Source organism: Panthera onca, chromosome A3 (assembly GCF_046562875.1).
Source record: "Panthera onca isolate mPanOnc1 chromosome A3, mPanOnc1 haplotype 2, whole genome shotgun sequence".
Classification (NCBI taxonomy): domain Eukaryota; kingdom Metazoa; phylum Chordata; class Mammalia; order Carnivora; family Felidae; genus Panthera; species Panthera onca.
In genome coordinates, this window is record NC_138341.1 from 111,933,833 (window position 1) to 111,960,989 (window position 27,157).

The window sequence follows — 27,157 nt, forward strand, 5'->3', positions numbered from 1 at the left end:
TGTCGGCCCCCCATTGTTGCGCCTTCCTGCTCTGCGAATCCGCCGCCGGGGGGCAGCTCGGGGCCGGGGCAGGGGACCATCCGGCCCGGGCGCCCTCCCCGCGCCGTTCTGGGCGCTCCGCCAAGCCCCTCCCGCCGCCAGCGCCCGGGGACAGAGCACTGGACTGCGAGTCCTGGGGCCTCAGTCCTACTCGGCCCAGCGTCTCTGGCCACCCGGAAAACAGCGGAAAAGCCTACCCTCCAGGGCCGCCCGCGGGTTAAGTGAGATCGCGGGTGCACCGGGGCGGGCACCTGCCCTGGCTCCCCACCTTGAGCACGTCTGTCCTCAGATACTGTCTTGCTCGCGTGGACTTTGAGAATGCTGCTCGCCCGCCCCCCGGGGTGCAAGGGGGACCGATGCAGCTCCTGGTGTCTGGGCCTGAGTGAATTTCTCAGAATATCCTGCCTCTGCTAACCCCGCTCAACCTCTCCCCGGCACAAGGCAAAAAGTGGGTGAAAGGGCTGGGCAGCTTTCCCAGGCTGGCAGCAGGCAGAGACCAGGATCTGGAGTCCTTGCATCCTGGCTCTGCTGCTGAATTGCTGTGTGACCTTGAGCAAGGCCTTCCCTCTCTGAGTCCCAGCCTCCCTCCTCTAATGGCACGGGAGGACAGGTGTGGCCCCTCACCCTGGCTGCCCCGCTGGCTGCCTGGGGCACCACGGGAAAGTAGTTTGATCCCCTGGGCTCAGTTTATCTTTTCTGCAAAATTGTTATGCCCACACAGATTCAGCAGATAACACCTGATCTTGAGATGCCTCTTTCTGCTGCCCTCTGCCCCGTTTCTCTGCTCAGAAAGCGATTTGAGTCTTCCAAAGGGGAACCCCAGCCTCAGGATTGTCCCTCTGCACTGGGCAGGACCACGTCTGGCTTTTGATATGGGTTCTCCCCACCCCCCAGCCCCAGGAGGCAGAGGGGCTTCTGTGGCCACAGGTTGGCTTTCAGTGCTGATGGTGCAGGAGTGAGCCACCCGTCAACAGAGGAAGTTTACTCGGGATTTAAGGAATGAGAAGGAATCGGGGCTTACAAAACCTGTTCCTAGAGTACCCTCTTGCTGCCTTCCTTCCCCCTGCTCCCTTTTCTATCTGCCCCCTGGTCTTGTGGACTGCCACAGAAACCCCCAAACCCTCTCTGTTATGCCGAACGGTTGATCTGTTCCCAGTTTCTATGGGGGCAGCGGGGGTTGCTTGGATACCCCCATAATCGCCATCAACCCTTTCAAAGCCGTCCCAAATAAAGTCACTCCCAAAGAAATCTTAGGAATATATTGTGATTTTGTAACTGCCCCCCTTAACGCCTCCCCCCAAGCCACTCTCAGCCGAGCTTCTGTTCTCACATTCACCCTAATTCATCAAAGGGCTTAGTACGGCAAAAAGTTCTTCCACCAAAAAAGTATCACCTTCCAGGGACAGCCACTGGGAGTATAAAGGCACACTTCCCCATGTGATCTTCACTAAAATTCCACCTTTTGGGAAATGCTGTTCCGATTTTTACGGAAGTGGCTGGAACTGGAAGGTAGGACTGTCAGGCACCACAGCCCCGGGCTCTGGAACGTCGTGTCTTTCCTTCTCTCCAGTTCCCCCTCGCCCTAGGTAGGTTCAGCTGGGCTGTGTGCCGCACCCCAGGGCACAGCTGCTCCCACTGCCCGAGCTCTGGTGGTCACAGCTGCCTGGCAGACACCCCAGACGGAGGCCTGAGGTCCTTGTTAATGTCATTCTCCATATTCCTTCCCATGCTCTGCCCTTCATGCATGTGGTGGGACTACGCCTTTCTGTCCCCTGAGATTAGGTGGGGTCATGTGACTAGCCATGGCCAAGGAAGTGTGAGAAGTGACATCTGTCACCTCAGGGTGGGACATTATTGCCAGGTGGAGACCCCGTGACTACTGACAGCTTTTGAGATGGTGGCTGCTCCATTGCCCTGGGCCCCGGAATGGGAAGCGGTTGAGAGCCCTCCAGCCCTATGTGGACATGCCATGTACATGAGAAATAGTGTTAGGAGCCACTAGGATGTGGGGCTGTTTGTTAGTGCAGTGTGACCCAGCCTACCGAGACTGGCAGAAATCTCCAGAAAGCAAAACCAAAGTGGAAGGGAGAAACAGTGTGGGGGACATTCTGTCCCTAAAGACCTGTTTTGTGTTCTTTCACGAGATGGTCAGTCTGGTGAGAACACAGAGGAGACTTGTTATTTATTATTATTATTTTTTAAGTAATCTCTACACCGTGTGGGGCTCGAACTCACAACCCCAAGATCAAGAGTCGCACGCTTTCCCAACTGAGCCAGCCAGGCGCCCCAGAGGAGTTTCTAACACTCACAGGTCCTAGAGACAGGAGGCAGGAGGCACACAGGCCATGCAGGACCTCGTGGAAATACACCAGGGTAGGCGGGAGGCAGAAGACAGGAGGGGGTGTGGCTTGGACCACGGCATTTATTGGGGTTTCCATGGGAAAGGCAAGACAGGGCAAGGCGGACAGTTTAGGATTGGCTAGTTTGAATGATTTCGGGGGGCTCTGAGCTGTATGGGTGGTCTCTGTTTGCCTGATAGCTGGCTCTGGGGTGATCGAGGAGATGAATACTGCCTCCTGGGGCTCACAGGCCTGAGAGAGGAGGTCTGGCACGGGTCTAGAATACCAAATGCCCAAACCGACTCTACATGGTGCCCCAGGACCGGCAGGGACCAGGGTGACACTGGGCTGGCCCTTTGTTGGATCTTAGCACGTTGGGCATGAGCGGCTGAGACAGATCGCTGCCCACCCAATATCCATGTTCCCCCTTTTCCTTCATAACAGAACCCCAGTGTTACCTGGCAGCGTGCCCAGCCCGCGGACTCCATTCCCAGATCCGCATGCAGCTGTGTAGCTGTGTATCTAGATTCTTGCCTAAGTAAGTTGAGGTCTGCTTCCAGGTGGGCTTCCTGTAGGAGGCTGACCCAGCGAGAGGTGTCGTTCTTGTCCCGCCCCCTCCCTCCTGCCGTCTGGACTGTAGCTGTCGTGTCCGCAGCACTGGCCGCCGTCCTGGACAGTGTAGGTCCTACGCAGTGAGCGTGACAATTGTGAAGGGCAGGGAGACGTGGCATAGGATGAATGCTTCACAAAACATCCTATAAAAACGGACTCCCCGGGAAGGTGTGCCACATGTCTCACGTGGTTTGGGGCCCAGCTAGAGAAGGCCCGCGGTATCAGGTATGTCACAGAAGGGCCTTGACAAGAGGGATCTCTGGGCAGGTTGAGGGGACTGGGATCATTTTCTCCAGGAGCAACTGGACAGCCCGGGGAGTGGGGCTCTGAACATGCCTTCTAGAACTTTCTTCACCTTCATTTCTGCCCCAGTCCCCCAGACCTCCACCCCACAGCCATCCCCAGGACTACTGCTCTGCCAGGCAAACATTCGTTGTAGGGGGTGGTTTTCCCACCTGGGTTTCCATGCAGGTTGCAGAAGGGCGGCCAGGATGTGAGGCAGAGAGAGCTGCCCAGTGGGGAGAGACCCCAGCTCTGCACTGACTCCACCGTGAGCCAGATAAGCACCCCAACTGTACTCAGGTTTCCCGTCTATAAAATGGGGCAATAATACCAGCCCCACGCCCCTCCCAGAGTGCTGGGGGATCATCCTCCTCTGTGCGAGGAGGCAGGCTGGAGGCAAGGGTCAGGCAAGCGTGCAGTCGGGCTTTGTGGGCTAGTCTCAGTCCCAGGAGGCACAAGGCAATGACACATGCGTGGGTGGTCAGGAGCCCTGGCCACGTGTCTGATGGACTTGGGGTCAATAGTGTGACCCGCCACTCGCACGAGCCTGAGCTTTCTCACGTGTAAACGGGGCATTATTCCTGTAGACAGGATTAAAGTAACGGATGTGAACCACTTAATGCAGTGGCTGGTGCACAGAAGCCCTCAGTGACTGGTGGGTCAGCCCCATCCCTGGTCTTAGTGGACACCTGTCATTTTTATTGGCTGCCCTATTTTCAAAGCCCCTTCCCGTATCAGATGAGTCCCCCACCTAATGATGCTTCCAATAGAGGAGCCCCAGTGTACCAGCATGCTTTGCGGTGAGGGCCTGGGCACATGACCCAGGTGCGACCAGCCACAGGCCCCTGCACAGACCTTTGGAGGAATCCGTGACCCAAGGAGGCAGGGGCACATAGGCCCATTCTGGTGGTGCCTCCGTCCAGTTTCTGGAGTCATCAGGGACAGAGGTCTGCAGGGACTGACCACGGCTGGGTGTCAGCGGGATGGGCTGCCCGCTCAGTGCCCCACGCAGGGGGCCGAAGCCATGAGAACTCCAAGCTGGGCCCTCTGACTCTTCTAGCCCGTTGGCTCCCCAGTGGTGTTCGGTAAGTTCCTTTCCTGCTTAAGTAACCCGCGGCCGGTCTCTGCTGACCGCAGCCACAAACCCCCGCTGGCTCTGCTCCCCGCGCCCAAGTACTGACCCTCCCTTTTGAGGCTCTTCCCTGAATTGCTGGCCTTCCCTTACCCCAAGCTCCCTGTGTGTTTGGTTGCTCTCTCTGTGCCTCCAGCCAGAGCCTGGCTGGAGCAAAACCAGCTTTTGCTGGGAAATCCCAAGAGGAGACCCAGGCCCAGATCTGGAGTTGGCACCAGCACCTTTAAGGATACACATTCGCAAGGGGAAAGCATGCAGGTTTTGGGTTCCAATCCCCGTTCTGTGACTTCCTGACGGGCGTGACCCTGGCTCCACGGCCTACCCCTGAGCCTTGGTTTCCTTTCCTGTTACAACACTCTGGAGGTCGCTTTTTGATAGATTTGGGGGGGTCAGAGGAGGTCGGGGAAGGGAAGCCCCGCACCCAGCGTGTTGTTGGCATGGGACTGAGAAGAAACTGGGTCAGGAAGACGTGGCAGAGGGTAGCGTTCGTGTAATTCATGTCAGAATCACCTGAGAGGGGACTCAAAGGCAGATTCGTGGACCCCACTCCCAGAGTTGGATGTGGCGAGGCTGAAGGGGCCCCCGGGATCTGTATTGTTAACACATGTCCCCTCCCCCCCCCAGAGGTCTGTGCTGCCAGTGGCGGGGGCCACTGCTCTTGGGAAGCAGAATGGAGGGTGGTGAGGGCCCATGTGGCTGAGCCAGCACAGTAGTGGGGCCCCTGACATTGGTTTCACTCTCACCAGAAGCTTCTACAGTAACCTTCTCAGGCAGAGTCCAACTTGGACTTATGTTCCAGAAAGGATGCAGGGAGTTTCTGCAGGGTTCATCTTTGATCACATTTACAGCAGTAATGGATCCTTTTCTCACTTCAGCAAGGCAGTAATCCGATAACATAGATACTAGAATGGTCCAAGTTTAGTTAGCCCTTCCCATGAGCCAGGCATTATGCAAGTACTTTATCTGTGCTAATAAATACAAGGTGAAATTTTTCTCCTCATCTCTCAGGTGGGGAAACCGAGGCCCAGAGAGGTAAAGTCACTTGTGTAAGGTCGCGTGGCCAGAGTAGGGATTTAAATCCAGGCAGAGTGGGATTCCGCATCCATACAATAAGATACCACCTTGGGGTAGTGTGAGGGCGTTAGAGGTTGGGGTCTCCGGCAGGTGCCTGTGTTTCCAGGAAAGGGGCTGAGGTGGTGGGTGGGACCAAGCGGGGTACAAGTGCGAGGGAGTGTGGGACATCAGCCTCCTGGGCCTCTGACTCCCTAGGGCCGACAGCTACCACCTCAAACTTCTATGGCCAGTTGCTCAGGAATGGGAGACTCTGAGACCAGGAAGCTTTGTTCAGTTTACAGCCAAGGTCTGGCCTTACCACTCAGGCTGTGTGGCCCTGGGCAAGGTACTTCGCTCTCTAAATCTGGGGGCCGCTGGGAAGAATCGGAGATGCCCAACATGCAGAGGAGCTCCACAGACAGCTCTGCCAGCTAGCATTCAGTGGCGTGGGTGCAGCGGCGGGGCCCCGCCATCCAGAGTCCACGCAGAGGGTAGGGGCCCACAGCTGGTGCTTCTGTCTGCTCAGCAGCCAATCCTCCTTCTTCCAGGAAGAGAGAGCACCTGCCTTTTCACTTGAGCCAGATGACTTGTGTTCCGGTAACTTACAGCCAGACTGATTCCACGAGGAAGTCAGAAACTTAACATGTGCTGAGCGAGCTGGGTCTTAGGCTGGCAACATCTAACCCTCAGGATGAGCCTGTAAAGCAGGTACCGCTACTTCTATCTGTAGATGTGGAAACAGAAGCTGAGACAAGTGTACTACGTGCTCAACGTCACAGATCTGGGCCTCGGATCAGATGCCCCAAGGCAGCCCATCTGTTAAATAAGGGTGAGCCACTGCGTTTGTAACTGATAGAGGGGCATTCGTTTGTTCGTTCAGCAAACACTTCAAAGAGCCTACTGTGTGCCAGGCACGGTGCTGGGCCCTAGGGACAAGAGCCCCACAGGCCGGGCCCCTGCCCTCCCGGAGCGCCCATTCCAGACGGCACAGAGGTTTCATCCCACAGGCTAAATCCAGGTGGCAGTGGCTGTCTACGACATCTAGGCTCCGCGGGAACGGCCGGCAGGGCGCTGTTAGGGGGTTTCTGAGCGTACAGCTGCATATTGGGATACCCGTGTCTTAGACTTTTGAAGATTGTTCACACGCATGTGTAACAGCAGAACTATATCCTGGTCGGAGCACAAGTTCCCATTTTTATCCTGAAAACAGCCGCTATAGATCTAGTAACTAGGCCCTGTCCTCAGGGAGCTTTGGGTTCAACTGGCAGCCTGACGTACACAGGAAGAGTCTGACCCGGAGCTCAGAGGCTGGGAAGGCCCCACGGATGCGGGTGACCAGGGTGCCCTCCTGGAAGAGGAGTGGTCTGGTGGGGCAGGGGAGGCGTTCCAGAAGTAGCAGGCAGGCACAGGTACGGACGTGTGAAGTGTATGTGAGACCGGGGGGGGGGGGGGGGGGGGGGGGAGATTCCGCCTGAAAAGGCAGTAACGGGACAGGCTGTGGAGGCCCCATGTCCGGTCTGGGAGTTCAGTCCTGACCCTTTGGTAGGGAGCCACTGAAGACTGTGGGCAGGGGCATGACCCCGAGAGATCCTCCCGGGTAGCTGGATGCGGGGAGACGTGGGAAAGGGAGGTGGCCAGAACACCGCGGAGTGGAACGAAGCCCCTGCATGCAGGGGGGGGTGAGGGGACCTGAGTTCTTGCCCCAGCTCTGTGCTGACGTGCTGTGTGACCACAGGCAAGTCCCTTACCCTCTGGGTTGGCTTCCTCTCAAAGACCCTTTCAGACTGTGACCGAGTGAACTGAGATGTGTGTGTGTGTGTGTGTGTGTGTGTGTGTGTGTGTGTGTGTGTTGGGGGGGCGGTCACGTGGTTCATTTAGACTCGCTATTTCCTACTTTTCTTTGGCCTTGAAGACCTGGCCTGGTCCATCCCCCATGGCTTATTGCTTCAGACCCATATGGCTCAGCCTTCAGGTATGTCCACACCTCAGCTTCAAGTGGCATTTGTCTCACTGAAGAGAAAACATGACCTTGGAGCCATTTTCCAGCTGTGTAACTTGAGAGGCACTTTGCCTGTCACACCTACTTAGCAGGGAGGATATAAGCCATTGAGACGATGCCTTTAAAACACAGGGGGCAGTAAGTGCTCGATTAGTGGCAACTGCCTTTCTTGCTCCGGTTCCTGTTCCGTTTCCTGCGTAGGACTCTTGGCTGTAAGCCCCCCAGAGGCTGGCAGTGTCTCCTCCGTGGGGCTGAACACCAGCTGGGTCCCCAGTCAGGATGTGACGGACGCCCAAGGCTAGTGCAGCTCTGCCCAGGCCCGTCATGGGGACTATGACGTGAGCCTGCCTGTCCTGTGAGCGGTCTCGATACTCACCCCACCCTGGGTGGGTGCCCTGCGTCATTCCTCACGGGACTGCCCAGCACGCAGGTCCCCAGGCCCTCTCCAGGCACCAAATGTGACAGGCACCTGTGTCCAACCAAACCCAATAGGACCTGAATTATTTTCCTCCCACTTTGCTATGTGATTTTATTTGACTGTTTGGGAGGATAGGTAATACAGTCGGATCTTTCCAAATTTAAGAGGTACCAAAGAGGGTACTAGAAAAAATCCCCTCCCACCCCAGCACACGGCTTTTGTTGCTCTTTCTGCAGACAACCTATCTAAATTCCTTTTTATTTTTATTATTTTGAAAAGTTTATTTATTGTTAAAATTTTTTTTTCTATGTTTATTCAGTTTTGACAGAGACAGAGCGCGAGCGAGAGAGGGGCAGAGAGAGAGGGAGACACAGAATCCGAAGCAGGTTCCAGGCTCTGAGCTGCCAGCACAGAGCCCGACGCGGGGCTCGAACCTGTGAACCATGAGATCATGACCTGAGCTGAAGCTGGAGGCTTAACTGACTGAGCCACCCAGGCGTCCTTAAATACTTTTTTAAAAACAAACTTAATTTGCTCCCTGCCTTACAAAAATCATGAGCATTCAAAGCAAAAACTAACTTTAAAAGCAAACCCACCCCACCCTCAGCACCTTGGAACACATACCCCGCCATCCAGACTTTCCAGCATTTTAGTACATGTCCTCCCAGACTGTTGGCAATGCATATCCGCTTTTCAAAAAAAAAAAAAACAAACCCGAAAACCAAACACAAGATCAGAATCACAACATTGATTTTTCAATATCTTGCCAGTGTCTCAGGAACATTTCCTTGCTGTCTTCCCTTAAATGACATTAACAGCTTTGTGACCTTCTGAAAGCATGGATGTGTTTAACCAGACCCCAGGGATGGGCATTTGGGATTTCCGGATTTCCCTGTGATAAGCAGTGTGGTGATGGGACCTCAATGCCTAGTTTATTATAACACATTCCTAGAGGGGAAACGCTGGGTCACAACTTACGGCCGTTTTTTAAGACCCCGGATACCCATCAAACCGTCCTCATGTTCAGCAGGACGGGACGTTCAATCCGATTCCGATTTCCTCAAGGCCCAGAAGTCTTGGTTCCTACCCCTCCCAACAGCAGCTGTGTGCCCCTGACCCCGCCTCCACATCTGCACTAAGGCCCAAGCCGTGCTCTGGGCCTTGTGACCTGCCTGGTTCACAGGCTCACGGGGCTCTTACCTGGGTCCACCCGGCTGAGTCAGCTGACAGGGGGCGGGGCGGGCACCACCCTTCCCAGAGCCAGAACCTGGCTGGGACAAGGGCCACCACCCTCCAGGGAGGGGAACAGACTCTCTTGGCAGTAGCCGGAAAAGGACGTTCGGCAGCATCTGGCCGGCAGGTAAGAGCGGGGGCCTGTACTGACTGGGACCGAGTCAGGCTTGCTTTCTCGCTATCCTGACCCTCCTGGGTTCCCAGGCAGCTTCCTTTCAAGGTGCCTCCCTCTGGGAGCACAATGTGAACTGGCGTCTCCTTCTCTGACCCCAGCCCGGGGTCAGTTCGAGGGCCCAGTGATCTTTATCCAGACACCGTGAGGGCTGCGGGCTCCTTCTGACGGCCTGTGCCAGTGTTCGAGAGATGGGACCCCCCCCCACCCCCACTCTGTTCCTTGAAGTGTGCTTTTGGAAGGCCAGGCAAAGAGTGGGTTTCCACAAGGCACTGGGAGTGCAGGCCTCGGTTTCTGTTACTTGTTTTCTCTGTCTGAAGCGGTTTCTAGCAACTTCCCTACCACGGCAAGGAAAAAGCTGCTGGGGAGCTGGGCCAGTGGCCTGACCTTCTCAGAACTGGTTTCTTCCTGTGGAGACTGGAAACCTCTCCCCCCACTCCCCACACACACCGTCGGGAGAACTGAATGAGCTCATGGCTGTGAGGGGAGAGTCTGTGCCCTCCACACAGCACAGTCTCAGAAAATGGTGCTTCAGACGAGGCTGCCACACTGGCTCGTTACCTGGGGCGGCCCAAACTAAAACAATTCTTTTTTGTTTTTACCTAGTTTTTCTTTGTCTAAAAATGTTGATTTCCAAACCAGTAACGATTCTGACAGCACCATCGCTGCTTACCAGGGCTCCCTGCGTCCACCCCTGCCCCTCTGGTCTGTTCTCCAAACGTCGACAAGAGGGGGGGCCTGTTAAAATTTAAGTTGGACCATGTCCCTCTGCTGCTCAACGTTCTCCAGTGGCTCCCATCTCAGCAGAGTAAATGCCAAATCCTGGGGAACTGGCCTGCTCACTCCTTCTGTGACCTCTTCATCACTGCTCCCCCTCCGAACGATGGACTCCAGTCTCACCAGCCAGATGACCTCGAAACAACAGGCGTGCCCACCTCAGGGCTGCCGCCGCAGTGGCCACGCCCTCCACCTCGTCACTCTTCCTGCTCTTCCCTACCCCTTTAGGCTTTTACACAAGTCACTTGCCACCCCCACCTGGCAGTGAGGCCCTTCTGGACACTCCACCCTCCATCCTGCGTTATCTTTCTCCCCATCACTTCCTACCACAGCAAACACACTTATCCAGCTAGAAAGAAACCCTCCTCAAGGACAGATTTTCCTTTTGCTCCCTGCCTCAGTACCTAGAACAGCCCAAGGACGTAGCTACTCAGTAAAGGTCCTGAATGAATAGCTAATGATGACTGCATGCCCTTTACGTGCCAAGTTGCACTCTATACAGATCTCTCTTTTTAAGGACCTTTAATTTTTTTTTTTTTTTAACATTTATTTATTTTTGAGAGACAGAGCGCAAGCAGGGGAGGGGCAGAGAGAGGGAGACACTGAATCTGAAGCAGGTTCCAGGCTTGGAGCTTGTCAGCACAGAGCCCGACGCGGGGCTCGAACTCACACACCGCGAGATCGTGACCCGAGCCGAAGTTGGACGCTTAACCGACCGAGCCACCCAGGCGCCCCTCTTTTTAAGGATCTTTACATCCCCACGACAACTCTGTGATGCAAGTACTGTCACCCTGTTACCTGTATCACAAAAGGACACTCACAAGGGACTTGTCCGTGCTTATTTGCACCAGCGAGAGGCAGCAGTCCGAATCCAGTCCTGCCTGCCTCCCAGGATTTGCTCCTGCTCTGCCTCTCCAGGGCCTGCATTTGGGAGCACCTGCATTCCCTGTAGACGTTCACGGCTTTTCTCCAGCATGCGGTACAGCCCTGAGGGGGAGGAGGGTACCTGCTGGTGGCCTAGCAACAGCCTCTTCCTTTCTAACTCCCCACTTCCTGGGCTAATCTGGCCTTCTAGGAGCTATTCCTCTGACACTAACCCACGCTTCCCTCCCGCACACACTGTCTTCTGAAGGGTGGATGAGCTGTCCACAGGAACAAGTAGGAGTCCTGTAGTTTCAGCCGGTTGGAACAAGGTGTGCCAAAGGAGTGTTCTCATCCCAAAGTCCAAAGATGGAAGCTGACGCCCTTGTCAGCCCTCTTGATCTCCAAGGACCTGACTGCTGGACTGTTGTGGGTGGTGGTATTGCTTATATCCAAAAAAAGCACAGAAACTCAGGGATGGAAATTCTGTGAAGTGCAGGGGGAAGGAAAATTCCTTTGAGAGAGATGGGTTATTTTCCTTTCAGAGGAGCCAATTAATTGCAGGAAGCCGGTACTGAACTGAGCACTGTCAGAGCGTAGGAGGCAGCCTTTCAATCTACCTCATCAGGGCACTGGTTTGTTGTTGTTTTTTTTTTTTTTTTTTTCCTCCCTTTCTAGGCCCAGGGTTTCTCTTCAAAGGACTTTTTTTGGCTTTCTCTTCCCCCTCTGTCTTTTCCATTCCTTTAAGAAACAGTAGCTGGATGCCTGCTGTGTGCCAGGCACTGGGGAGGGAGATAGGCAAATACAGCACAGCACAAATCCAATCCAGGAGGGAGGGAGGAAAGAGGGAAGGGAGGGAGGTAGGAAGTTGGTTCAAGAGGGTGGAAGTGGAGTGTGCTACTCCAGGGATAGGGAGGCCCAGACCTAAGGGTCCAGCTGCCTTCCAGATCTTTATTACCTCATTTTTTCCTAGCTTTGCTGCCCTCTACAGCTGGCTACCAAATCCATTTCGTGGCCTGAGCCAGAAATCTGGTGTGAGTTCACCTCAGCTTCTGTGCTTGGGAGCCATACCCAACTCCTGCCCTCAGGATAAATCTCTAAATTTCAACGTGGAATTCACATCTCCATGACCTGACTCTTGTTACCTTCTGCCGTCACACCTCCTCACTTTCCACACTCACCCTGCATTTCATTCATTCCAGACTGCCTTCTGATACTAAAACTCACTCTGCTAGTTCATGCCTCCATGCCTTCTCAGGTGCTGTTCCCTGTCTTGAATGCCATTCATGCCTTCTCCCTCCCCCTTGTTCCTCTGGTGAACTTCAATTCTAAACTTTCTGATCCCTCAATTCTAAGCTTTCCCCCAAATCCCCCCACACGCACAGAATTAGGCAAACCTCTCTTCTCTAGACCAAAGAATCTCATAGTCACCTATTCATCATTCATCCCAAACCATCGGGCTTTCCTGGTTGCCTTAGCCTTTTGTCCTGCATCCCATAAGCCAAACTGCCCGAATCCCTTATAAGAAGCAGTGGGTCCAATTCGGCTGTGGGAAGTGATCTGCCCGGCCAAGCACAAACCCCTATCCTGGGTAGCGGGGCTCACTCAGCCACTATCGGGTGGGATCCCAGGGTGAATCTGCGTAGGGGTGGGGGGACACCTGCAGCTAAGCACCTGGTCAGAAGTCAGCGCCAGGCAAGGAAAAAAACAAAACAAAACAAATAAACGGCGAGAGAAAGTGGGAGGGCCGACGATGTCACAACAGGTAGGAAATACTCGAGAACTGCTTCGGCAGCCTTGGCGAACAAGAGGGACCTTCTTCTCCAGCAACAGGCAGCGAGGAGCGGGGAGCGCGGAGCGCAGGAGTGTCTTTACCCTTCTCCCCTCCCACAGCTGCCTTAGAACAGAATCTTCTCAGCAGGAAACGGATCAACCGCCTACTCCCTCCTCTGGAGGCCGTGAATGGCCCTCTGGAGTCAGCGGCATGGGGTACGCGCGCTCCTTTTAAAGCTCGATTTGAGCCGCGCAGCCTCCAGTCCAGTAAAGAGGGGTCAAGGGGCCCGATCGAGCCTTCCCATCCCTTCCTCTGCAGCTTTACCTGATTTCTTTTTGTGGGTGCTGGCGCCAGCCATGAGCACCTGGATAAGGCGAGAGGCCGGCTGGATTCTAGCAACCCAGCCAGCTTACCACCCGCGCAGAGAGAGGAGACCGCCATTTTCCACCCCGCTACCGCGGGGCAATCTGGGAGCCATCGCGGGCGGCGCGCGGGCCTGGGTGGGTTAGGCGCATGCGTTCTAGATGCGGCAGCGAGCCCTCGCGGCCTGGCGGGGTCTCTGCGCAGGCGCGGTAGCCCACAGCGGCCGCGAGACGTCGCTTCCGGTCCGGTTTGAAGCGAGTGGTGCAGCCGCCTGGGAGTAGTTTGGAGATGTTGAGCGGTGTGACAGATTGGGAAACTGAGGCTGGGGTGAAGAACAGTCCCTCGCGACCAGCGGGGCCTTCACCGGTCCCCAGTGCGTGGAGTTTGTGCCTACCTGCGGAAGTCGGGGAAATTGAGTCTGAGAGAGGAGGCGGATTCGTCCGGAACGGTGGTTCCCCGGGGGTGAAAAAAAATCAGTATGATGCCCTGTATTTGTTATAAAGGCGACACACGGGCAATGAAAATAATTTATAGTAAAAGACTATGCACCTCACTTTGTAAAGGCTGGAACTGGATTACACCAGGTGATGTTTGTGCCTAACGTAAAATGAGTAAGTTTGGACTTAAGACAGTGTTCACCTGAATTTTGCCGACAGTTTGTATTTGACTTCTCGAGTCAAAGGCTAGATATTTGTATACAAATGTGTAATTCGGATGACAGCCACAATGCAGACACACATGGGCGTGTTCTGGTGACTCACCGGTGGTGAGAAGGACTGACACTGATTTTCCAAAATGGTGAACAAAACAGAGTACGACCTCCCTTGATTAGCCTGGTATATGCATTTCTGGATAACATATTGCATATTAAAACCAGGAAAAACTCACTGTATTTTTTTTTAAGTTTTTATTTTTGAGACAGCAAGTGGGGGAGGGGCAGGGAGAGAGAGAGAATCCCAAGCAGGCTCTGCACTGTCAGCGTAAAGCCTGATGTGGGGCTTGAACTCACAAACCCCTGAGATCATGACCTGAGCCGAAATCAAGAGTCGGTCACCTAACCCAACTGAGCCACTCGGGCACGCCAAAACTCATCGTATCTGTATATAAGATAGGTTGCAAGCAGGCTTTTTTGCCCACATGAAGGTTTGGAAGGACGCTGGGAAAATTGCACAGGATGGAGGACAGTTTTTTATGGTGAACCATTCTGTGCCTTACAAGAGGTCCAGGTGTCTGCTCGCTGTGTCTTAAATGTTATTAGTGTCCCCTCAGTCTTGTGACACCCCAAGTCCCCACACAAATTTCCAATCTGTTCTTGGAAAACCACTGAGTTATTCAAGTAACAGTTTTTGCCACCATGCATGTATGGTGGGGAGGCACAGTGTAGTGAACAGACACAGCCCCTGCCCTCGTGAGGCGGGGTCTAGTATGAGAAAATACCCAGATGTTAATTGTGTAATATGATAAATAGCTTGATGATAGAGGCAGCACAGGTCAGGGTTAGGAACACGTGGAGACCCAGCCAAGTAGCAGGGGGTCCGATGGCCTGAAAAAGACAACCTAAGAAACAGCATTGGAGCTAAGCCTTTAAAGACCACCACATAGCAAAGGGTGGTGTGCCAAGCAGAGGGACCAGGACGACTAAAACAGGCCCAGGGTCCCCGGCACGCCGTAGATACCCAAATGCTGTCAGTGGATAGAGGGATGATTGAATGAGACCCAGCCTATTTGCTGGCTAGGAGCCATTCCCCGCTGTATCATAAACTGTTCAAAGTTGGGGGAATAGCTGCTTCTCGGTTCTGCCCAGAGCCCAAAACTGAGGTGGGGCTCGCAGAAGGTGGCAGTGGCGAAGGTCCCAGACGCAGAGAAGGTGTTGTGTGGTCCTGGCCTGGGGGTGACTTCCAGGAAGTGGATCTCCAATTCTGCTCTCCCAGAGGGCAGCCGCTAAAAATATAACTGCTGTGCTGCTTCAGTGTTAGAAAAAGCAGGGCAGGGTTGGCCTCTTACTTTCATATCTGCTCTTCATGCATGATCCTGGAAACAGTGACTTGTTTTTGACAGATGGTACCTGCTGAGGACTGTCCCAAGATAAAAATCTCCCCGAGTGTGTGCAGGGGAAGGCCACAGACAAAGGGGTCTGTTCCCCCAGTGGGTCTAAAGGGGTTCAGAGCCAGTCTCCCTCTCCCCCTGGGACAATCTCTGTTCCTTTTGAGGGTATCATTTCTGCTCCAAAGACTAGACTAGGGCAAGGGTCTGGAGCAGCCTGCCTTCAGGAGCCAAGCAGGAAGTGTAAATTGCCAGCTGGAAACTTTGGGAACCAAGAATACACAGGCAGCCCCGTCTAAGAGGCAGAGATTGCAACGCGGCCTGGACTGGGTGTTGCCATGCACGATCTCTGCTCTCGCGTTGCCAGCTGTTTTTGTTTTTTTTTTCAATACAAATTAGAAGTGAAGAATCTTATTTTCCCAGACTTTAAAAGGTCGGCACTAGCTCAAACTTGAAAAAACAGAAAACGAGACTGAGAGGTGAGCGAAACATATCTGGGACCCCTGGTCTTCATGTCCATCCTAGGAAGGTGGCGTCATCAGGACATCAGAACAGCTGTACACAGTAAAGGGGTGGCGGGGGTGGTCACAGGAACTGAGTGGGCTGTGTGCCAGGGGTGATGGGACACCAGTCCCGCCTGCCCAGGTGCAAATCCTCTGGGCATCTTCCCTGAGTGACCCACAGGGGCCAAGGTCGTCCTCATCCATCACTGCTCCTTCTCCTTCTGCACCTACTGCCTTGACCCTTCACGCACACCATTCCTTCTAATTTGCCATCAAATCCCTTCTCTCCCGCATCCCACCCCTAAGCCCCAGGCTGTTGTGCAGACCTCCCCACCTTCCCGCCTCTCCCCAGGGGCTACGACATCTGCCAGTGGGCCTTGCCTCCTCTCTAGTTGTTCTCCACATGTAGCCAATAGGCCTTCCGCATGAGCCTGGGATGTCTTACCCTTGCTTCAAGCCCCCTGGTGGCTCCCCACTGCTCTCAGTGTCTAGTCCACATTCCCTGAAGTGGCCCACATGGACTTCTGATTCCTCCAGAGGTTGGAACTGGTAGCTCACAGGCCAGATGCAAACAGATTTTATTTGACCTTGCAGAGTACTTCGTACATTCAAATTGGGCTACTGCCTAAATGCAAAACTCAAGACACTGCATTTCATGAGATCAGAGGTTTACAAGGAGAAGAGTGGAAGCCCAGGCTAAGATTAAGGCTGGAAATGGGTGGTATACAGTAGGAGCTCAAATACCCAGAGATGAAGAGGGGTGTGGAGGGTGGGGGAGGGATTCTCAAGTACCCTGTTGCCTTTCTGTTGTAACTAAGACCCCACCTACTTTAACACTGGACTGAATTCTGTGTAGCTGTGGGATGGTGTTGTGCACACCCCTAACAAAGGCCAGGTATGCAGACGGTACTCGCTATGAACCTGCCAGATTGAACTTGGATCCTGAGTGATCAGACCTCATAAGCCCGCCTGACCTTTGAGACATGACTGGGAAGGACTTGGCCCCTAGTCCTCCTCTTCCTGGCCAATATAGCCCAGAATCAGGTGAACATGGTGGGATGGAATTTTGCAAGGGTGGCGATCACGGGCTTGGGAACAAAACAGACTTGGGTTCAAACTCAGCTCCCCCATCTCTAAAACGGGGACAATGCCTTCCCGATAATCTTTCTCATCCTGAGAGTCCTGAGTGGTACACATGGATGGGAGGTAGATGCCCATGCTTCCTGTCACCCCTCCTCACTTTCTGTGCCCTGTAGAGTGTTCCAAGGAGCAGACATGTCCACGCTGTACCCATCTCTGGAGGACCTAAAGATGGACCAAGCCATTCAGGTAAGCCACCGGGCGCGTGTTAGCCTAGGCCCCCTGATGGGGCCTTTGTGACTGCCCCAAGGTAAGTAAGGGAGGCTTGCTTGTCTTGGAAGGCGTTGTGTGTTGAGGGCCCCTGGGCATGCAGGTCGCCACTGTAGGGCCTGCTGGTGGACAGGTGTCCAGAGGTTAAGGGAATGGAGTTACAGCAGGAATGGAAAAGTCCAAGCAGCTGCAGCAGACAGGCCTCTCTTGTGCCCACTCTGTCCCAGTGCTTCCTCCAATTGGGTACAGGTAGACTCCATACTGTAGACAGGCTTCCAGAGTAAACCCCAGGGGTCTGGTGTTTTGCCAGCTCATCCACAGAAGCTCCTCTTCTTTCTATCCACCTGTGGTTCCAGTGGGTTTTGGGAATTTGGGACTTCTTGACTGAGAATTCGGTTGGGAGGGGCCTCAGTTGTTCTGGCTGTCCCAGGTAGTACGTGGGACCTGACAGTTGGCGGGTCACAGGCTGTGAGGAGAACCTCCCCCAGAAACAGGAACACCTAGAGAGACCGCATCTACATACCTCCCAGGTTCATGGACACCCCACCTTAGGCCCACCAGCATAACCAATGCCCTGACCCTCAGCCTCAGGGAGCCCCAGGCCACAGCTGACCAGTGCTCCCCACCTGTCCCCAGGCCCAGGCCAGAGCTGCGCCCAGGATGCCCGCCCTGCCAGTCTCCCAGCCTTCAGGTGAGTGAGCAGGGCAGGGGTGTTCCTGACTGACAGTGACCTCTTGTGGCCACTTCCAGGCACTTGCCTCTTGTCTGTCGCTGTGCTGTGGGCTTCCTGCACATTTACTCCCAGCAGAACCCTTTGAGGGGGACCCGAAGGCCACTAACTCCCCTGATTTGGGGCTACCTTCTGTGGCCGAGTGAGGAGACCAAGATGTTTGTGGTGGTCCTTTGAGTTGTTGGTGGAAGTCGTGATTTAGGTCCTGTAGCAGCTCAGTTGACTTCAGGCCACTCTCTCCCTCCTGGCCACCATGCGGTTTCCCTGGAGCTGCCCTGGGGTTCCACACCGGCCTCCCACAGCCCCCACAGCCCGTGGATTTCCTAGAAGCTGGGGTGTCACAGCCCCAGCACCACCCCTGCGTCGGATGTCCAGCTAGTGCCAAAGGAAGTCCATTGAGTTGAACAGCAAAGTGATCTATGAGGGATTCTGTGTCCCAGGCTGCTCCTGGGGAGACCCCTGCCCCTCAGCCCTTCTGAGGGGAGAACCCACATCACCAGCAAGTGTTCTGTGCATTCTTGGAAGTAAAAAGCATCCCCAGGCCCTGTTTCTTAATACAAACGAGTGACCACATGGGAGCCAGGCAGGTGTGGCCAAGCTCACACTCTTGAGTAACACCTTTCCTCTTCCTTCCCTTCCTTTCCCGTCAGTTTTGTACCCAAGCCTGGCGGAATTGGAAAATTATATGGGTCTTTCCCTCTCCAGCCAAGAAGTCCAGCAGAACCTGCTTCAGATTCCAGAAGGTGCTAGTGTAGGTATTTGTCTCTTGCCTAATGTCGGCACAGAATCTCCCAACTCTTCCTCCTTGTTGGTCTGGCATTCAAACCGACTGGAATCTCCTCTTCCCCAGCATGCCTGTGGCTCTGTTTCTTGATAGCACTTTTCATTTTGAACCATTATTAAAAGTGCTGTGGGGTTTCCTGCAGACCTGGGTGCTAGAGGGCCACTGCCTGCCCTTTGACCTGTGGCTTCAGGCTGCTGGCCTGAGCCCGCTGGATGAGAAGGGAGGGCAGGGCATTAAACCCAGCCCAAGCCTGCAGGCTTCGAATGAAGGAGCTGCCTGTGCCTTGAGAGCAGGTGCATGGACGGCAGAGCCGAGGGGCAAGTAGCTGGTCACCCAGCTCCGGTCCCCAAATAAACCATAATGCTTGCTTGATTCCTTCTCTCCATGGTTTTAGGGAGCAAGAGAAACCTTGACACAGAAATGTTCACTCCTGAAAATAGGTTCACTTAGAGACTCAGTCCTCACTGAAACTCCCTCCCAAGGAGCTCCAGCATCTCCTTGGGCCTCTGTCAGTGTGCTTGTCTGCCGTCCATCCCTGAACTGGTGAAAGTCAGTGGCAGAACCATGATGGGAACCGCTGTGGCCACACACACAGCCACTGGTGAATGAGGGCCTCATGGGAGAAAACCCATAAGGATGAGGGCGTGTGGGGCCCTGAGCAAAACTGGTGACACCTGGGTGTTTCTGCCCAGTGACCCTTGACAGTCATGCTGTAAAGTACAGACATGAAGCAAGGAAAGTCATGTTCTGTAAACTTCAGTTTGAAGCCTTTGATTTGATTCCTCTCTGTTACCAGTAATTAGGACACGAGTGTGTTTCACCTAAATATTGATAAAAATATGACAAATGAATTCATTTTTCTAATTTTTTAAAACTTTTAATCTTTATTATTATTTTTATTTAAAAAAGGTTTTTTTAAATGTCTTTATTTATTTTTGAGACAGAGAGAGACGGAGCATGAGCAGGGGAGGGGCAGAGAGAGGGGGAGACATAGAATCCAAAGCAGGCTCCAGGCTCCGAGCTGTCGGCACAGAGCTCCAAGTGGGGCTCGAACTCACAGACGGTGAGATCATGACCTGAGCTGAAGTCAGACGCCCAACCGACTGAGCCACCCAGGCTCCCCTAAAACTTTGTATCTTTAAATAATCATAGATTCATGGGAAGTCACAAAGATAGCACAGAGAAGGGTACAGAAGATTGTACCCTCCCTCCAGTTTTCCCAGTGGTTATGTGGGAAGTGGCTGCATAACTACAGGGTAAAGAAAGGGGGTCTTTTGTGTTGCTACAGTGAGTGTCTGCAGTGGGATGTCACTGTTATCACCTGCATAGATAGACTCACGTAAGTACCAGTGCAGCTGAGGCACAGACTATTTCATCATCACAAAGGTCTCCCTTGGGCTGACCCTTCATAATCAGGCCCACCTTCTCCCCCTCACCATCCCTCATCCCTGGCTGCCACTAGTCTGTCTTCTGCCTCGATAATTTTGTCTCAGAATGTTATATAAATGGAATCCTTTCCAGATTGGTTTTTTCCACTCAGTATAATGCCCTTGAAATGTTTCCAGGTTATTGACTGTATTAATAGCTCATCCCATTTTACTTATTTGTTTTTATTTCTTTATTTCTTTTAATTTTTTTTAATGTTTATTTATTTTTGAGAGACAAAGACAGAGCACAAGCAGGGGAGGGGCAGAAGGAGAGAGGGAGATACAGAGTCCGAAGCAGGCTCCAGGCTCCGAGCTGTCAGCACAGATCCCAATGCCGAGCTCGAACCCATTGAACTATGAGATCATGACCTGAGCCGAAGTCGGATGCTTAACCGACTGACCCACCCAGGCACCCCTGTTTTTATTTTTTAAAATGTTTGTTTATTTTGAGAGAGAGAGAGCATGTATGTGTGTATGAGCAGAGGAGGGGCAGAGAGAGAGGGAAAGAGAGAATCCTAAGCAGGCTCTGAGTTGTCAGCATGGAGCCCCACATGGGGCTTGATCTGATAAACCTGTGAGATCATGACCTGAGCCGAAGTCAAGAGTCAGATGCGTAACTGACTGAGCCACCCAGGCTCCCCTGTGCTCATCACGACAAGTGTGCTCCTTCGTCCCCATCACCTATACCCCTGCCCCCCACCCACCTCCCCTAGTTCACCCTATTTTGTTGCTGAGTAGTATTCCACGGTATGGAGGTACTGAGGTTTGTTTAACCCACTGAGGGTCGTTTTAGTGGTTTCCAGTGTGGGGCTATTACAGACTAAGTTATCGTGGGTATTTGTGTACAGTTTTTTGTGCAGACATACGTTTTCATTTCTCTGGGATAAATGTCCGGCAGTGCAGTTGCTAGGGTATATGATAAGTGCATGTTTACATTTAAAAAAAATTTTTTTTTTACTGTTTATTCATTTTTGAAAGACAGAGAGAGACAGAGCACAAGCAGGGGTGGGGTAGAGAGAGAGGGGGACACAGAATCCAAAGCAGGTTCCAGGCTCTGAGCTGTCAGCACAGAGCCCAACACGGGGCTTAGAACTCACGAGCCGTGAGATCATGACCTGAGCCGAAGCCGGATGCTCAACCGACTGAGCCACCCAGGCGCCCCTATAAGTGCATGTTTACATTTTTATTTATTTATTTATTTATTTTTATTTTTTTAACGTTTATTTATTTTTGAGACAGAGACAGAGCATGAACGGGGGAGGGTCAGAGAGAGGGAGACACAGAATCTGAAACAGGCTCCAAGCTCTGAGCTGTCAGCACAGAGCCCGACGCGGGGCTTGAACTCACAGACCGCGAGATCATGACCTGAGCCAAAGTCGGACGCTTAACCGACTGAGCCACCCAGGCGCCCCATGTTTACATTTTTAAAAGAAACTTCTAAACTATCTTGAGAGTGACCGTAGTGGCTGTACCATTTTATTTTCCTGCCAGCAACACGTGTCACTCCGGCTCTCCCTCACCAGCATCATCACTAATTTTAGCTGTTATGACAGGTGTGCAGTGATGTCTCATCGCGGTCTTAGTTTGCATTTCCTTGATGGCTCATGATGCTCAACATCTTTTCCTGTGCTGTTTACAAGCCGTAAATTCTTTTCAGTAAAATGCTGTTCGTAGGTTTTGTTCATTTTCCTCAATGGATTGTTCGTTTTTTTAAGTCCAGTTTGGAGAGCGCTTTATTCTAGAGTCCTTCGTCAGACATGTCGTTTGTAAAAATTTTCTCTCAAATGTAGCTTCTCTTTTCAAGCTATTAAAAGGATCTCTAGCAGAACAAAAGTTTTTTAATTTTGATGATGTTCAATTTATGGATTTTTTTTTTTTCTTTCGTTGATCAGGCCTTTCTGGTCTATCTAAATTTTAGTTAATTTTTGTGTAAGGTGTGAGGCTTAGGTCAGGGTTCATATTTTTGTTCTTCTGATCCATGAATAGAAAATACCTTTCCATTTACTTAGATCTGCTTTGATATGTTTTATCAGTCATTTCTTGGTTTTTGTTTTCAGTATACACTTCTTACATATGTTTTGTTGGATCTGCTCTTGTTTTTTATTTTTGAGTGATTATAGTTGGTATTGTACTTTTTAAAAAGTTTTTATTTATTTTGAGGGAGAGAGACAGCATGAGTGGGGGAGGGGCAGGGAGAGAGGGAGATAGAGAGAAACCCAAGCCCTGATATGGGGCTTGAACTCATGAAACTGTGAGATCATGACCTGAGCCAAAACCAAGAGTTAGACACTCAACCGACTGAACCACCTAGGCGCTCCTAGGCGCATGAGTTTCCATGCGTTCACTGTTAGTATATAAAAAATACAGTTGATTTTTGTGTGTTGATCTCGTATCCTGTGACTTTTCTGAACTCAGTGATGAGTTCTAGGAGTTTATTTGTAGATTCCTGGGAATTTCCTAGTAGACCAACATAGCATTTGCAAATAGGGACCATTTTATTTCTTTTCCAATCTGTATGCCTTCATTTCCTTTTCTTGCCTTATTCTTCTGGCCAGTTGTTCGAGTACCGTATTTAACAGTAGTGGTGAGAGTGGGCATCCGGCCTGGTTCTTGGCCTAGGGGGAAAGCGTTCATTTTTATACTTTTTGCTTAAATTTTTTTCAAGACAAAAACCAAATTGAGCCTCCCCCCCCCCCCCAGTTGCTCACTATTTGCTGTGAAATTTTCTTTTATTTTTAGGTGGATTTTAAAGGGGTCCTCTCCTGATGCCAATGTACCTTGCAAAATGAGGGTCCCCTTTCTGTATACTCATCCTCTCTCTGTCTCTCGTCATTTCCCTGGCTGTTTTTCAGCGGTGTAGACTTTGACGCCCCCTAGTGGCTTCATGGAGCCATGTCCCCTAGCGGCCCCCACAGAGGAGTGTGGTCTGGGGATAGGATAGGGCCCAGGGACCACTACATCTTCCTTTCCCCATCCTTACGAGGCCCCAGGGGCCGGCTGACCCCACCCTGGTGTGTGCAGATGGTGGGCTCTGGCCCCTTGCTGGGCCAGCTGGTGGCACCGGTGTCTGGGAACAGCCAAGGTGCGCGGCGTGCAGAGATCAAGCCTGGAATGCGCGAGATCCACCTGTGCAAGGACGAGCGTGGCAAGACGGGCCTGCGGCTAAAGGCCATCGACCAGGTAGGGCTGGGGGCTGGGCAGGAGAGAAGGGGGCATCCCCGAATGTATCAGCCACCGGCCCAAGATGGGGCAGCGCGGGGCCCTGTCTGCGGTAAGGAAGGTACAGAGCAGGCAGGGGAGCCGAGGCGCACCCAACCCCAAGCCCAGGCTCTTCCTCTCAGTCTCCATCCTGCAAGGCCCTAGGGCTGACACTGGGCTCCAGCAGCAGGGACCCTCCACCTGCCCCTCCTGGGCTCCTGCTACTCAGAGCCTCCCGCCCTCCCTCCCCTCCATCACAGGGATCTGGCTTCCAGGCAGCTGTCTGTAGACAGTGGAAGCCAGGGGTGCCGATGCCATCACAAGAAGCCATGCAGTCTGGGGGTTGGGGGTAGAGCCTCCAGCCAGGGTTGAAAGCTGCTCCCTGGCTACGCGGCCTGGAGCGTTTCTTCCCCAGGAAAGTGTTTCCCCAGGAAAATTGCTGCCCTGCCCACGCAGAGCTGTGGTCCCCGTGCCCCGTAGCTCCTAGGTGGTCAGGAGGAGAACAGCAGCACAGGGACCTGGGCACAGACCGGGCCGGGGAGCTGACTGTGGAGCCCCGCCTCCCCCAGGGGCTCTTTGTGCAGCTGGTGAAGGCCAACAGCCCTGCGTCTCTCGTGGGGCTGCGCTTTGGAGATCAGATCCTGCAGATTGATGGGTGTGACTGTGCCGGCTGGAGCACAGACAGAGCCCACCGGGTGTTGAAGAGGGCATCGGCCGAGAAGATCGTCATGGTCGTTCGGGACAGGTGAGTGGCCTGGCCCCCGGAGCCTCTCTGTCTGCCCCCAGCCGCGTCCCAGGCAGCTCATTGTCTCTGCCCGCCAGGCCGTTCCAGCGGACCGTCACCATGCACAAGGACAGCACGGGCCACGTTGGCTTCGTCATCAAGAAGGGAAAGGTCGTCTCTGTGGTCAGAGGGAGCTCCGCAGCCCGCAATGGGCTCCTCACCAACCACTCCGTGTGCGAGGTGAACGGGCAGAACGTCATCGGGCTGAAGGTGGGCCACACGGGACCGGAGGGGCTGGGAGGTTGCCGGGTGGAGGGGAGGCTTGTGTCTGTGGGCAGGCTGCTGCCCCGTCCGAGCCTCCATTTCCTCATTCTGAGGTTGCTGCGAGGGTTCAGTGAGACAAGGAAGGTAGAGCTCTGAGCACAGTGCCAGGTGCGGGCTAAGTGCTCAGTAAATATTCCTGTTGTCACTACCACGTGGAGGCCAGAGGAGAGGCAGGAGGGGCGAGAGGCGAGAGGGCACGTGCAGGACAGGACGCCGGGCTGGGCAGCTGCTTGCAGGGCACCTCCCCCCTCGGCACATCTACTTGCACACTGGCTCACGGTCAGTAATAGGGATGCTTTAGAAAATGACTGTTCGGAAATACACTCTGACCTCTGTTCATCTTTTGAGGGTGTGTGTGTGGTGAGTTTCATCTTTAAAAAGCAAGAAGGAGGGGTGCCTGGCTGCCTCTGTCGGTTAAGTGTCTGACTCTTGATTTCGGTTGAGGTCATGATCTCACAGTTTGCGGGATTGAACCCCGGGTTGGGCTCTGCACTGGCAGGATGGAGCCTGCTTGGGATGCGTTCTCTCTCTCTCTCTCTCTCTCTCTCTCTCTCTCCCCCCCCCCCACTTCCCCCACTTGTGCTCTCTTTCTCTCTCTAAAAAAATCACTTTAAAAAGCAAGAAGGAGCAGGGGTCTAGGGTCTAGTGGACACGGACTGAGGGGTGGGCACCTTCAGGGAACAGACCACAGAGATGGCAAGTCACGTGGCTTGAACAGGTCACCCTGAATAGTGGTTTGATCCTGACTCACTGCACCTCGACCGAGAGCAGTTCTGTCGCAGGTGTGATTTAGAGTGAGGGTCCCTTCCTCACCCGAGGCCAGAGCTCCAACCTCCCCAAGCCCCCACCCCCGGCAGAAGTGGCCTGAGCAGCGGCTTCTCACTCCACAGCGGGCACAAGCTTTTCAGCCCGTTCTCGGCCCCTGTCAAGGGCCGGCGTCAGGCCATCCCGTCCCTTATGTGCTTTCCACGCTTGACAGTCTCCCCCCTTCTTTGGAGGCTTGCGCTCTTGGCTCATAAGCATTGTGGCCAGGAAGTTCTTCCTGATGTGGGTCTAAGATGCCCCCCACTGCGTATTCTCCCCTCCCTTGGGGGTCAGGCCTTATGCCCCCAAAATTGGCTACACCAGTAAGGATTGCGAGTGGCCGTTGCTCTCGGGTCCTAGAGAATCCACTCCTTTCCAGGCCTTCCAGTTCTTTGATCTTCACTATTCTGGAGAACAGTCAGTCTAAAATGTGCGGCAAATTCTTCCCTGCCAGAGGCTCAAGGCATCGTCATGAACTTGTTAGTTATCCTGGCAGACCATGGTGCTGGTTGCTCTGAGGACTGGGTCTGTTTCCTGAAGGGCCCCAGGTCGCTATGCTTTTTGAGATGGTTTGCTTCTCAAAGCTGATCTAGTTCCACCCTGTCACTGTCACCAGTCCGATCTCACACGTCTTCTCCACTTGTCCCGCGACAACTAAGCGCACAGCCAGGTTCGATGTATGTGAAAGGTCAGCGGTCTCAGAGTAAGAGCCGAAGCTCTTCTGTGGCCATAGCTTTAGAGTTTGATCTATCTGGCCCGCTTTGCATGGAGGCTTGTCCTTTCTTGTTCTCCATGGTCTGAATGGTATCTGTAGGCCTTTCTCTTTTTACTGGTCAACCGGATGTAAGAGGAAGAGGTCCCACGAGGGCTCGGCTCAGCTGGCTGGCTGCCAGGAGCCCACTGGGTGGACAGGTGCACCTAATGGTTCCTGCGCATGGTAATTTTCCTTGTGCTTTGGGGCCAGAACCTGAGTGTGACTGCGTCAGGGAGATGGGATAGAAAATGTGGGCTCTGGGAGCTCTCTGGTGGGAGGGGCGAGCAGTGCTGACACCCTGGTATGTTCGGGCCCACAGGACTGGCCTTCAGGGTGAGGGTGGGCAGGGGTCCTCAGGTCAGCGGGCCTGCGTTCTTGCTCAGGCCCGGGCCTGTCCTGGGTGTCTGCCTGGGAGTCTCACCTAGAGGCAGCAGGTCCTCCGGCTGGGGCCGCGCTGACCCCTCCTCTGCCCCCGGGGTGACTGCTCACTCACCTCCTCCCCAGGACAAAGAGGTCACAGAGATTCTGGCCACGGCCGGGAGCGTTGTCACCTTGACCATCATCCCCACCGTGATCTACGAGCACATGGTCAAAAAGTAAGGCTGCCCCCCTCCTGCCTGCCCCCTCACCCCCCTGCCCACAGCCATACCAACCTCCTCAGCCTCCTCAAGGCTCCCGGCCTGCCCTCCCCTGCCCTCCCTTCCAGGGAGCTGGTGGCTTCTGGCGATTTGAAAGTCTCAGAAATGGAAATAAAGGACCCCGTGGGGGATGTATGGGCTAGTGGGGAGGAGAAGGTGCTGCCGGTTTGGGCGACTGTCATTGTTGCTGTATCTAGGTTGTCCCCGACCCTGCTCCACCACACCATGGACCACTCGATCCCAGATGCCTGACGCCAGGGGAGGGCAGCGCAGCCCTCCCACCCTCCTGCAGGGGAGAGCAGCGTCCTGCGTCCTCCGGGTTCCAGGGGCCTGCTGCCGGGGGCGGGGTCGTCTGGAGGGGGCGTGTCCCACGCAGGGTCACGTGGGGCGGCCACCGATACCGGGCCTCCGCTGAGCCTCTGACTCTGAGCTGGACTGAGGCCCACAGGCGGGGATTCTCTGTGCGGGTTTAGATGCCGGACACGTAGGCAGGTCGGCGCAACACTTCTTAAAGTTGCAGCTGGGGCTCTTGCAAGATTTTCGCCTCCACCAGAGACACAGTTCCACGTTTTGAGAGAACAGAACTACATTCTTTGAGAGGATTTTTTCTTTTTCCTGTACTTGCCGTGTGTCACAAACTGGCCAGAGTCCTAATCCTTCACTTCTTTTGAATAAAGATTTGATTTTGAACAGAAGCCCTTCTTCAAAAGTAATTGAAAATTCCAGAATCCTTGGTCCCGTGACCCACCAGGCCTGGTTTTCTTCTAAGCAGTGGTGAGACCGCCGCTTTTTCAAGACACACAGGTCTCTGAGAGCCTGCCACC

The 27,157-nt window shown here is 53.7% G+C and overlaps 1 protein-coding gene across 6 annotated transcripts; it reads left to right on the forward strand.

The window, feature by feature from the left end:
• The first annotated feature begins 5,588 nt into the window (after positions 1 to 5,588).
• On the forward strand, positions 5,589 to 27,028 carry SDCBP2 (syndecan binding protein 2). Of its 6 annotated transcripts, XM_060614181.3 has the most exons (10): positions 5,589 to 6,286; positions 8,194 to 9,234; positions 16,857 to 16,929; positions 17,587 to 17,641; positions 18,331 to 18,431; positions 22,913 to 23,071; positions 23,659 to 23,834; positions 23,912 to 24,083; positions 26,200 to 26,291; positions 26,531 to 27,028. In XM_060614181.3, the coding sequence occupies exons 3-10, from the start codon at positions 16,876 to 16,878 to the stop codon at positions 26,583 to 26,585; spliced, it is 864 nt and encodes a 287-aa protein (XP_060470164.1). In that variant the 5' UTR covers positions 5,589 to 6,286; positions 8,194 to 9,234; positions 16,857 to 16,875; the 3' UTR covers positions 26,586 to 27,028. The 6 variants fall into 6 exon arrangements, with proteins under 6 accessions (XP_060470164.1, XP_078300311.1, XP_060470154.1 ...); XM_078444185.2 differs by lacking the exon at positions 5,589 to 6,286 and having other exon boundaries at positions 6,951 to 9,234; positions 23,912 to 24,053; XM_060614171.3 differs by lacking the exon at positions 5,589 to 6,286 and having other exon boundaries at positions 6,957 to 9,234.
• The last annotated feature ends 129 nt before the right edge of the window (positions 27,029 to 27,157 follow it).